The 13,227-nt window shown below is 39.0% G+C and overlaps 2 protein-coding genes across 2 annotated transcripts; both read left to right on the top strand.

The window, feature by feature from the left end:
• Nucleotides 1-7,209: 7,209 nt before the first annotated feature.
• On the top strand, nt 7,210-10,796 carry LOC307269495 (uncharacterized protein; the record flags this gene model as incomplete). Its single annotated transcript, XM_080052471.1, has 3 exons — nt 7,210-7,798; nt 8,241-8,363; nt 10,678-10,796. 3 exons carry the CDS (start codon nt 7,210-7,212, stop codon nt 10,794-10,796), a joined length of 831 nt encoding a protein of 276 aa, XP_079908597.1.
• A 561-nt stretch (nt 10,797-11,357) lies between these two features.
• On the top strand, nt 11,358-12,883 carry LOC307269494 (immunoglobulin kappa light chain-like; the record flags this gene model as incomplete). Its single annotated transcript, XM_080052470.1, has 5 exons — nt 11,358-11,412; nt 11,553-12,260; nt 12,381-12,503; nt 12,590-12,633; nt 12,764-12,883. The coding sequence occupies 5 exons, from the start codon at nt 11,358-11,360 to the stop codon at nt 12,881-12,883; spliced, it is 1,050 nt and encodes a 349-aa protein (XP_079908596.1).
• Between the last annotated feature and the right edge of the window lie 344 nt (nt 12,884-13,227).

The following is a 13,227-nucleotide window of genomic DNA, read 5'->3' as shown; positions in this document are numbered from 1 at the left end:
TCAGGGTCTCACATGAAAAACTGCACTTTGACACTCGCATTAAAGTCTGTGAGCTCCTCTGATGCAGGGATGTACTATTGCGCTCTGGCCTCCTGTGGGGAGATCGTGTTTGGAAATGGGAGCAGAGTGGAGATTGTAGGTGGGTGACAAGAGTTGATATTGCGCATGATAGTTTATTTCAAGTACGAACAAGTTTAAAAAACTTAACAAGATGTATCGTATGTCTATACATCTTAATACTTGTGTGATTTTTTCTCTTTACTGCATGATCGGAGGTTCTACAAAAGACCCCTCTTTCCTGGTGTATTGCCTGACTGTGGCATTAGCAGGTTCCATTATCATGCTCCTTATCTTGGCTGTCATCTTGTACACGTTGAAAAAACAGTCATGCCCTGTCTGCAGAGGTAAGACTTCAGAAGAAAAATATAAAATGTTTGTTTCTACCGACCTGGCTGGATCATTCATGTCTTTTGATTTGCAGGACCGGTTTCTCATCCGGCATGTTCTGCAGATTCTGACACCGTGGTAGGTGAAATAATTATTTGGTAGAAGATAAATTTACAATGACCAAATATGATGTTAGTAACGGATTTTTATTTCCAATTGCTATATTTCTCACATAATCTTTGTTATTTTGTCATTACCAGAGCCAGGATGAAGACATTCTCCATTATGCTGCTCTGAGTATGAGCAGACCGAGGGAACAACATCGCCAAGAGGAGAGTGCTTGTGTATACTCCAGAGTAATGAGAAAAGAGTGAACTAAGACTTTTACATTCAACTGCTTCAAGAAATGATCTGTCTTTACTGTCATTCACTGGCAGAAAAAAACGACTCTTCACATGAATAACTGTATAACAAACTATCATGTTGAAATAAAATAAGATATGTAATGTGCATTCCGTCTGCTGTCATTTAATATGAAATATGTTCTTAGAGTCAAATGTCAATACACACAGTTCAATACTGGATACAGATACAGACAGATCAGCCTCATGAAAACCCCCCATGATCTATTAATATCTTCTTCAGCCAGAGACGTAAGCACTGGTTGCACCTTTCAATCTATAGCCGACTCTCACCGGTTACCTTTCAGTCCTGTGGTGAAGGTGGTGTGAGATACAGAGAATAAGTTTCCATTGGTGGAAACACGAGTCCTAGCAGAGCTCGAAGACAGGAAGAATGGCCTGCAGCCTCCAGGCCACAGCGTCTTGCACCCCAGCAAACCTGGTCACATAGAACTTAGAAGATTTGCTGTGTGCAAGATAATAAAAACTAAAACCAATCAGTGTGTTGTCATTAAAATTAAGATGGAATCAACACAGCATACATCAAGTTGAGGTAAAATAAGCTTTATATACCCACAACTGCAACAGTCCCGATTAACTTAATACCCCGGTTATACAGTACTAAGTAAGTCAAACATACATCTTGTCTTAATAGTAGAAAACATAGTGTGAACAATGCCAAGACTGGCCTGAGTGAAGCTTTAATATATTTTCATTCATGTTGTTTCAGTCGTCCATGACAATTTACATCACGTAATTTCAGTTCCTGAAAACTCAGCCCTAACTTGAATTTAGCTATGCTTTTTAGGAATCGCACCAGCATGTTCTCGTTTCCAATATGAGGTTATTCTGGTTGATAAAGGTGACATTGAACAGAACAGAAACCTGCACACACTGGAAGAAAAATACCAAAGGGCCAAATTATCATTCACTATAGTAAATATGAGAAACTAAGGTATGTACATAATCGCCAAATAATATAACTATTCACAGATATATACGGCATAAGTTCTACAACAAAAAGCATTATGAACATTAAGACCAAATGTCAATGAAAAACAGTGTGCAGTGATGTGAATTTATTTATTAACCTGGTGCCAGTGACTCAAAATGTGTTATACTGTAGGCTATGTGTCTCCTAAAGTCAGCAAGAAAGAGCAGGTGTACGAAACAGTAATGGGGGCAAGGTCAAGAGGAGGGTGCTCTTTGGTCTGAGTATTGTCCAACTTCTTCACAACACATTCCAGCAATTACCAGTTTTGTTGTGTGATCTTGAGACACTGATACATTTTAAAGACTCCTTATTCTGTGTATTTAACACTGCTAAAGGATACAAGGCCCCTTTGTTTATACAGAAGAAGATTCTGTATTATTTTTTTAAAGGTATTTTTTTGGTAATTTTTATGCTTTACTGATTGTGTAGAGCAGGGGTGTCAAACTAATTTTCACAAAGGGCCACTCTACGATATGATAATCACACTAAGGGCCAGACTGACATACCTTCTTTTTAATCGAAAAATAAAAAGAACATATCTAAGTAAGTATATAAACTGCGTACAATGGCTAGTTTTCGCTTCAACATTTTCGGGGGCCAAATTATAGGTGGGGGGTATGGGGGTGCTTCGCGGGCCAGATCAAAACGTGTCGCAGGCCACATCTGGCCCGCGGGCCTTGAGTTTGACACATGTGGTGTAGAGACAGAGTTGAAATGGGGCTGAGGGGAGTGACATGCAGAGAACGACCGCGGGCTGGAAACAAACCCGGGTCCGCTGCTGGCCGAGCGAGGCCCATGGGGGAGACGCCCTACCAACTGAGCTAAGGGCGCCCCTTAGATTCTGTATTTTTTTCATGTTGTAAAATATTCCACACAGACTATGGAATTCATTGGTCTTTCATGAACAAACTGGACTAAATATAACACCCGAATTGCCTGAATAAGTCCCAGTCTCCTGCCCATGGAAACAAACATTCCTCCAAGCAAACTATTTCTCATAGACCAACAACAACACGGCAAGGGGCTCTGACCATGTGATCATTCAGATTCATCTCTGATTGGCCAGTCAAACACGATCTTGTCTATAAAAGTAGAGAACGCACAGAGATCCTCTCGCGTTACTGCTGCTTTTTCAACAAAATGAACCCTCTGATGTTTGCTTTGTGTGCAACATGTCTCCTGTTGGGGAAAATGGGTAAGTAGTTTATTTTGGGCATTATGTCTCACCTAATATGTTTTTGATATGTTCTGCAATACATCTGCTCATAGTTTAAAGTTAACTGGTGTCCACTTCCTCCCCAGCTGATACGACAGCTCTTCAAATATCATCATCATTGCATTTAGTGTCAGTTAGTGTTGGTGAGAACATGACTTTGGAATGTTTCTATGAAGAAGATAGTCTCGCAGTGATGTTTTCCTGGTACAAACAAACTGTGGGACAGAAACCACAGCTGGTGTCTACATTCTTTAAGCATGACAAACGTGGCTCTTTGAATGGTGAATTTAAGAACAACCCACGCTTTGAACTGGAAGCTGCCACTGGTAAGAATCACCTAAAGATCTCATACGTGCAGATTTCAGACTCAGCTACTTATTATTGTGCAAGCTCCTATGCATACGAGTTTGAATTTCTGGAGGGTGCCATTATCCACGTCAAGGGTTCGGGTTTGAACATCCCAGTGTTGGTCCATCATTCAGCATCTGAGAGCATCCAGCCAGGAGGCTCTGTGACTCTGAACTGTACAGTACACACTGGGACCTGTGATGGAGAACACAGTGTTTACTGGTTCAAAGACTCTGAAGAATCTCATCCAGGACTCATCTACACCGATGGAGGCAGGAATGATCAGTGTGAGAGGAAACCCAACACACAAACACAAAACTGTGTCTATAACCTACCAATGAAGAGCCTGAATCTTTCACATGCTGGGACCTACTACTGTGCTGTCGCCTCATGTGGACACATACTGTTTGGAGACGGCACCAAGTTGGACTTTGAAGGTAAGTTACCTTCTAGCAATGACTGATGATGAAAAAATCTGAAAGCTCTATATGATCTCCTTATGTTTACCTGCAGATGATGGGCATTATTTTGTCTCAGTGTATATCTTGAGTGGAGCTTTGGCATTCACCATCATCCTGGTTGTTTTTCTGGCTTACACAGCAAATACAATGTACAAGAAAAACAGCTGCCAATGCACAGGTAGGCTTAACTGTCATTCTTTAAATCTGATAGCATCTTAAATGCACGTGATAATGAAGAGCTGAAAATAACTCAATTAGCTGATATGATTCCAAAAGACAATCAAATGAAGACAAGATTAACTATCGGATAATCAGCCTGTTCCACCATTATAGCTGTATATTGACATTCATTTGAATACATTACGTACAGTATATTATTCCTCACATGTCAGTTAAAAAATGGAAATAGTGTGTTCTGTTAACTGTTGGAGTGCTCATATTTGAACTGGTGTTTGACTTGCTGGTGTTCGAAAGCAGTTTCAGTGCTGGTCTTCATTGATTGATTTATAAGAAAATGCTGACTTGTCCTGTGGTTCCTTGTGTGTCTGAATAGAAGATCAATCCCAAAATCAGAAGAACTGTTTCATTACATTGAGTCCAAAAGCACAGTGAACTTATAAAAAAGGATTTTGTTGTTTTTCCCTACAACCAGATTCTCGAGGAGGATCCTCAGCTGCATCGGCTCCCAGTGCAGAGGTGAGTATTTTCAGTGTAGCAACTATAATTGTCACATGTTTAAGAGCAGGAACAAAGAGTTTGAAGATGAAACAAAGGGCAACAAGCTACTACAAACAATTGTTAGGACTGACTGTAGATAGTGAAGTGGTGGCTGATGGTCACTGTGGTAAGTTGATACTGTTGTTTTAGGTTTCATTATGTTGGGGGGTGTTTTTGTTAGTTTGTCCACGGTTTAAAAGACAAAACCACTTCAGCAACATCACCTTTTTGCATCACAAAGGAATTTACTTTAGCAGGGCTTTTAATAGTTATTTGCATTAGACAGTACAAATATTAATGTTTTTCTAGTTCAGTCATGAGACATACACTAATATGGCCATTAACTCTTTTCTATTTGATTCCCAGGTTTACCAAGATGCAGACAACCTCCATTACGCTGCTTTAATGAATAACAGGGCCAACAGCTCAAATAGACAGAGAGACGACACCTGGAGTGAATGTGTGTACTCCAGTGTAAAGCAGTAGAACTGAAAATGTTTAATTTACAATTTCTGTTTGTGACACTAGAAGTCACCTCCATATCATGTATGTAAAGATTTACCATGCAAAGCTCCAATAAAGCATGTTCCTTCAGCTACTGTTAAGACTTTCTGTGCTGTGATCTAGTCATATTTCCACTCTCACTATAATTGTAGTCAACAATGTACTAACACACAGCACAGAGCAGATGCCTGTGGGGATTGTGGGCTCATATTCTACAGAGGAAAACAACTATAAAAACTAAGTTGATACCTGCTGCTAAAGGCTCAATGTCTTTTTAATATTACAAAGGAAAAACCTTCATAATTGAGAGTGTGCACATGCGTCGTGTTTCCCCGCTCATATGAAACACGTTATTTTTGTTACTTAGAGAACCAAGACACTCTCAGCAACCGTACCTCAGAGTCATTGGGACACAATAGGTAAGACATTGCAAACATCAAGTATGTTTGATACAGACATGAAGTCTGCGTGCTCGCAAACATCAGCAGGGTGAGAACTAAAATGAGTTATTAAATAAAGAAATGCTTTATTACAATTACCATGTCCCATTTGGTCCTCCATAGACAACAAGACTCACCAAAGCTGTTTATCAAACACACGTTGCTTTTAGCACAAACAAATCACCAGACAGTGAATGCCCACGCTTAGTGTATTGATAATGCCTGTCGTTCTTCACAGGCTGTTTACTGTAAATGTTCTGATCATACAGCACAACCTCAGAGGTGTAAGGATTTGTTTTTTAGCCTCTGTGTGGTCGTTAGTCAAAGATTAGCTCTCAATATACATTACTTTTGTCGTGCTTTTCTAGGACCCTCTACTTTCTTTGTCTGTGTGGTTTCAGACAGGAAGTCTCTGCAGTGTTTCCATTCACAGCCACCACACAGTATAACTCTTACGGTTGAACAGACTGTTTTAAGGAGATCAGAAGAAATTATTTAGCAAACAAAATTAATGATGATGATTTGCAAAACATGCAATGATCCACATTTACAAATTTCCCAATATGATCAGTCAAATTCATGAAATCTAAACTATTAAGTTGAATTATCCTGAGGTGGTTGTAAGTCAGTGAAATACATATCAAAATGGCCCAACGCCCTCAGGATCAGTCGTGCTTGGGTAGTGATGTGCTCACGTTGGTGTTAGCATCAAGGAATTATCATCCTCCCACAGAAACCTGGTATTTCAGCACGACAGACAGTTGTGTTAACACAGAGGAGTTCCATTAACTGATACATTGACCAAACATTGGCCATTATAAGGGCGTGTGTGTTTGGGAAGGAACAGGTACATTGGTCACATGTACCAACAATAACCACAACTATTTATTTTTCATCTTATTAATTTGCAGCAACATACAAGCACATACTTTCTATAGGCATTGGTTGGATCTATGAATATTTTAGACCATTACCACATTATTACTAATAGATGGAAGCATTAACACTGTGTGTGTGTGGGGGGGGGGGGGGGGGGGAGGGGGGGTGGAGTGCTTTTAAACACACAAAAGAGAATGGAATCATCATAAAGCTAAATATTTTAAATGTTAGAGGCATAACCTGAAATAACCCCAGTGATTATTTAAGCAACATTAATGAGTATCATAGTAAAATATGTACAGTTGCCCACATTCATGGCCAATGATCATTATACTGTAGAGCATGCACGACTGAATTCATTGAAAGAGTAAAATCATTTGAGTGGAACGTCTCTCAAAACACCTGTCTGAGCTCATATCTCTCTTAATGCGAACATGTGTTCATTGCTTGCCAGTCAGGAGATCTCCTGGTACCTCTCGCTAGCCAATCAAACACAGTCTTCACTGTGAAGAGTGGAGAACGCAAAGACATTCAGCTCATTCATCACAGCATTTGATGCATGATGACACCAAACTTTGCTTGGTATTCCACATGTCTGTTCATGGTCAATGTGGGTGAGTTATTTACTATAATATATTACTAAAATATACTATAACCATATGTTTGCTTGTAGCATGTTTTCATGCAATCTGTTATAAAGATCGCTGCAACAGAAGTATTTATTTACTAGTGTATTTGCTTTTTTTCTCTCCATTTTCCCTCAGCTCATATAACAACTTTACAAGAATCATTATATTTTGAATCAGTTCATGTTGGGGAAAGTGTGACTTTGCCATGCTTCTGTCAAAACGATTATCCAGTGATGTCTTACTGGTACAAGCAAACTGTGGGACATGCACCAAAGCTGGTATCTACATTCTATAAACATAACAATAAGGGGAATTTCCATGATGAATTTAACAACAATACACGTTTCTTACTGGATACTAAAAATCAAACGAAACTGAAGATTTCAGATTTGCACATTTCTGACTCCGCTACTTATTACTGCGTAGGGAGCAATTTATTGGTCTTTGAATTTTGCAATGGCACCACTGTGAGTGTTCAGGGTTCAGGTTTGAACATCCCAGCTTTGGTCCATCAGTCAGCATCTGAGAGCATCCAGCCAGGAGGCTCTGTGACTCTGAACTGTACAGTACACACTGGGACCTGTGATGGAGAACACAGTGTTTACTGGTTCAAAGACTCTGAAGAATCTCATCCAGGACTCATCTACACCCATGGAGGCAGGAATGATCAGTGTGAGAGGAAACCCAACACACAAAGACACACCTGTGTCTACAACTTACCAATGAAGAGCCTGAATCTTTCACATGCTGGGACCTACTACTGTGCTGTCGCCTCATGTGGACACATACTGTTTGGAGACGGCACCAAGTTGGACTTTGAATGTAAGTGCAATCAAATTCTAGCAAAGAAGTATTTTGACTTCTCCATCAAACTTTACATTAACCTAGAGTTAACAGCTAGTCGGACCAATATTGGATGTTTGATGTAGAAAAAATCTAATATTGGATACTGATATAGATATTTGTGAACCTAATAATGGTATATTGGCTGATAGTAATTTGTATGACACATAAACACATACACATTCTAAATATGTATCCACTCAATAACACCTTAGTTTTAAACTGTGACTATTAACATACTGAGCAGAACATTTCACAATGTAATCATCAACTTGTCAGTGTTCTCTGAATTTCTTGTTATTCATCAGCAGCATATACGTTTACCAATAACAATATAAAAAGCTTATGTCAGCCGAGTCTGTTGATTGGTTTTGCTCTACTAACAGGTTTGCAATGTCTCTTGGTGTCTGTCTATCTGCAGATAAGGTGAACTCTCCTGACTCTCTTGTGTATATCTTGAGTGGAGCTTTGGCGTTCACCACTGTTCTTGTTGTTTTCTTGGTTACCTCAGTGTACAAGATGAACAAGAGAAGCTGCTGTTCAGGTAACTGCATCTGATTTTATCTTACACCTTGTATCCACTGTAAATGGCTTTCAAATTAATGAGACAAGTTTCTTTGTTAAAATAGAGTCAAAAAGAATTTCGGCTTCTACCACAACAAATGCAGAGGTGAATATTAACCATTTTAAAATAACTGTTAGATTACCATTGAGACACATCTAACAATGAGTTGTTTTATGGACTTTCTTTCAAGTACTATGCTCTGATATATTGATATACGTATGTCACCAGGGTTACCAAGATGCAGACAGCCTCCATTATGCTGCTTTAAGGGATCACACGGTCAACGGATCAAGAAGACCGAGAAACGACACCAGTAGTGAATGTGTGTACTCCAATGTGAGGCAGTAGAACTGAACATGTTTATTTTGTTTCTTTCAATTGTATTGGTTCAAAACCTGTAGATTTTCTTAAAACAGTTCTATCAACATACTTTCTTACAAGGTATGATGGATGAAAAGCCTCAGGCTGCAGTTAACTACTTGAACAAACTTGCAGTGACAGTACAGCTGTCTGATGTGTTGTTAATGTTCAGTATTTTTACCATCCATGTACCTTCTCAGGTAAAGAATAAAACTTCCACTCCTGCTCTGAGAGATAGTGTATGACTTTTCTTTACATGTTTTTGTTCAGGTTGCTACAACACCCAGTGATGTTAGAATATTTTTAGAGCTTATCTTGTGGTCTGCAGTCAGACGATGAAACCTTTGTGTGCTTGCGGTGGACATGCACACCGCTGATCTTAATATTTTTTCCTTTTTTTTTCTTCACAAGATATCTTCACAATGTAACTGTTTTCTACCAAAAACACATTTTTATATATTGATCCTTTTATTATTTTCATGGATATGTTATTTTTTTTATTATTATTATTGTTATTATTATTATTATTATTATTATTATTATTATTATTATTATTATTATTATTATTATTATTATTATTATTATTAATAATAATAATCTTTAAAAAAAAATCAACCCAGTGTATTTAAAATGCCAGATGTTAGATGTTGTGTGATGGAATTAAACCAGTAACTACACTGCTCAAAATAATTAGGGTATCACTTGATCATCACAGTATAACACCAAGTCAGTTAAATTTCAGGGATTTCAATCTGTCCATTTCGGAAGCACAAGGGATTGTGAATCAATTTCACTTACTTTGGTGCAAATGAAAGTGACAACAGGTGCAATGGAGAGGCAATAGCTAGACAATTCAATTGCTCTCCTTCCTGACTGATTCTTGTCTAGTTTCATGCTCTGCTAGTGTCCTTGTCATTACTGGTAGCATATCTGCCAGTGTTGGGAAAGTTATTTTTCTACGTGAACTAGTTCAAAGTTCAGTTCACACACTTTAAAATGAACTAGTTCAGTTCATAGTTCATAATTCAAAATTCTGAACTAAGTTCACAGTTCAAAAATGAACTAGTTAATAGTTCTTTTTTTTCAATATGTTGCTGCAGGCTATTATTTTTCTAAATAATTGCCACATACCATAGAACAGCAATTATTTCAATAACATTCAGTCCACACTAGAAGCCAGCTGCAGCTTTTACCCCTACAGTATATTCTCAAAAACATGAGGAAAAAGTTGCTGTTTGAATGATCTTTTTAATGAGGAATTATTCAATCAAAAACAGTTAAGGTGCAAATGTTTTTCCATTTCTATAATTTTCCAAACCTGGAAACAATTCACATGAAATTTCATTCAAAGATAGCAATACTGGAAAAATATACCAGGCAGGTTCTACAAACAAATTACAACTTAAAATAGTACCTCGGAGAGTTCAGTCTTAAGTTCTCAAAGGCTGCAGATCTCCGACGTATACTGCATAATCAGGTTGTCCAGCTGCGGCTGGGAGATGGAGACCATGGAGCCTCTACTGTACGCCGTTAATGCGATAACTGCTGCATTAATTTGTTTTTGGTTTTTGCCGCGGTGTTTCGCATTTTGATGACGCAGCGGCGGTGCGACGCTGTGGTGGCAGGTGTTGCCAGATTGGGTGTTTTTCCGCCTGTTTACGCTGTCTTTTAGCGGGGTTTTCTATGGAACGATTTTTATGAACGATTGAACGACTGTAAGAGCGCCGTGCATAAACGCGTTCGCAATAACGTTCATCAGGCAGAAATACATATGTTCAGTTCACGTTTGCCCCCAATATGAACGATCGTTCATTGAACGCGTTCAGGCACAACACTGGTATCTGCAGCCCATTCAGGTTAAACAGGTAGTCCAGCTCCTCCAGGATGGCACATCCATGTGTGCTGTTGCAAAAAGGTTTGCTTTGTCTCCTAGCACAGTCTGGAGAGCATGGAGGAGACACCAGGGGACTGTTGGTTACACAAGGAGAGCTGAACCAGGCCATAGAAGGCCAACCACTCAGCAGCAAGACCGGTATCTGCTCCTTTGTCTGAGGAGGAACAGGAAGGGCACTCCCTAGGGCCTACACAATGACCTCCACCAGTAGCCTGTCATTGGTTTCTGACCAAGAAAAATGTGTTCATTTGTCGACCATCTAGAGAAATGATATGTCTTTCAAGTTGAGCATATTTTTTCTTGGCATCTTTGGATAAATAATTATTAGATAATAATACTCTTTGCCATGCTCTGTACTCAACAGGCCCTGTATTGTAGTAAGCAAAGTATCATGGCCGCATGTTGCTCTACTCAACAAGATCAGTCCTTTAACGTGTATCTTGTTACTGGTGTTTATGATGTATATACAGATTGTTTATTTTATTTAGTGATTAAAAATCTAATCTCAACAGAAATAACCATTTTGTTCTCCATATACATTTCACCATGTGATTCTATTCTATTTATATGCACCAAACTGCAACGTAGGTGGCAGTGATCATGTGATCATGTTTCCTATATGAGACATACTTCTGATTGGCCAATCACACAAAGGCTTGTCTCTTTAGAGTGCAGAAAAGGTCCAGATTCCATTCACTCAACACGGCAGTTTGAACACGATGTCATCTGCAAACTTTGTTTTGTATCTGATGTGTGTGTTCCTGGGGAAAATAGGTGAGTCGAGTTTTTTGGGATTCAAACTTGCATGATCAGTGCTCGTACAAACGTTCCTGATGTTTTTTTAATATACTGATTATGCGGAGCTCTGTCACATGAAGTTAACTGTGCATTTGTTTTGTGTCACATTTCATCAGCTCAGGCAACTAATCAGAAGCTGTCCTCATCGTCTCATCGAGAGAACAGTTTTCGATCGGCTAATGTTGGTGGAAGCTTGACTTTACAGTGTTTCTACGAACATGATGATTCAACAAGGATTTACTGGTACAAACAAACTCTGGGACAGAAACCGAGACTCATCTCCACCCTATATGTGTTTAATAAAAATGGAACTTTTCACGATGAATTCAACAACAATCCACGCTTCACGCTGGATACTGAAAATAGTCAAAATCAATTGAAGATAACAGATCTGCGCACTTCAGACTCAGCGACTTACTACTGTGCAAGAAGGATTTTATTAACAATTGAATTTTCAGAGGGAACTACTGTGAGTGTGCAGGGTTCAAGCCTGAACATCGCAGCTTTGGTCCATCAGTCAGCCTCTGAGAGCATCCAGCCAGGAGGCTCTGTGACTCTGAACTGTACAGTACACACTGGGACCTGTGATGGAGAACAAAGTGTTTACTGGTTCAAAGACTCTGAAGAATCTCATCCAGGACTCATCTACACCCATGGAGGCAGGAATGATCAGTGTGAGAGGAAACCCAACACACAAACACACACCTGTGTCTACAACTTACCAATGAAGAGCCTGACTCTTTCTCATGCTGGGACCTACTACTGTGCTGTCGCCTCATGTGGACACATACTGTTTGGAAACGGGACCAAGCTGGACTTTAAAGGTACGTTATTTTCTATCAGATATTTTCTCATTTGAAATTGATGGGTTACCTTTCAATCAAACTTTGTATGAACACATGACTCAAGGTTAAAACCTATTTCTGATGTCTGACTTTCTCCAGACGATGACGACTCTCTTGTCTTGGTGTATTTCTTGACTGGAGCTTTGACATTCACCACCATCCTCAGTGTTGTACTGGCTTTCTTAACGTGTGTGATCCACAGGAAAAACTGCACATGTCCAGGTACTGTTAATGCTATTCTTTGTAGTTGACTGTTCACACTCACTTAATATGGTAATATAATCAGGGCACTTTTCATTCTTTTTCAGAATCTCATGCAAGATTTCCGGTTCCCTCCACAACAAATGCAGAGGTATTTTTCTTTCAGTGTAACTCTTGTGATAACATCAAAAGGTGTTGATAGTCCAATCATTTTGGGACATTGTTTTTTCATTTATTTCAAGTATTTTGTCGTGATTTTGTGTTTTATGTTTTGTTATCAGAGTGACCAAGCTGTGGAAAATATCCATTATGCAGCTTTAACGGAACACAAGGTCAACAGATCTCGAAGACAAAGGAACAACACAGAAGCTGAAGTTGTTTACTCGCGTGTAAACCAGTAGCGATGTACATGTTTACTCATTTTTCTGTGTAACAAGACTAATAAAGGTGTATTATTGTGTCAAAGCGAGCCCATAAGATACTGAGGACAGGTTATCAGTCATTTTCGCTTGTGACTATTGGTTGGAGGCAAAATGTTAACTCCTTTCCATAATTCCTAAAGATTTGTTGATTTATTTACAGACTTTAGTTTGGTGGTGAGTTGTACTGCATTTATTATATTAAAAGGGAACAAGTTACATGTTTTTGTCATGTCCTCTATCAAACAAAGTTTTTGTGAAAATCAGATAGCTAATGAAGTTCCAAAGACAGGCTTCAGACGAAGTTTATATGTGTATGCAAAGAC

The sequence above is a fragment of the Ammodytes marinus genome, assembly GCF_949987685.1.
Source record: "Ammodytes marinus genome assembly, chromosome: 23".
NCBI lineage: Eukaryota > Metazoa > Chordata > Actinopteri > Uranoscopiformes > Ammodytidae > Ammodytes > Ammodytes marinus.
Note: the sequence above shows the minus strand (reverse complement) of the source record. Positions and strands in the feature narration are given on the sequence as shown.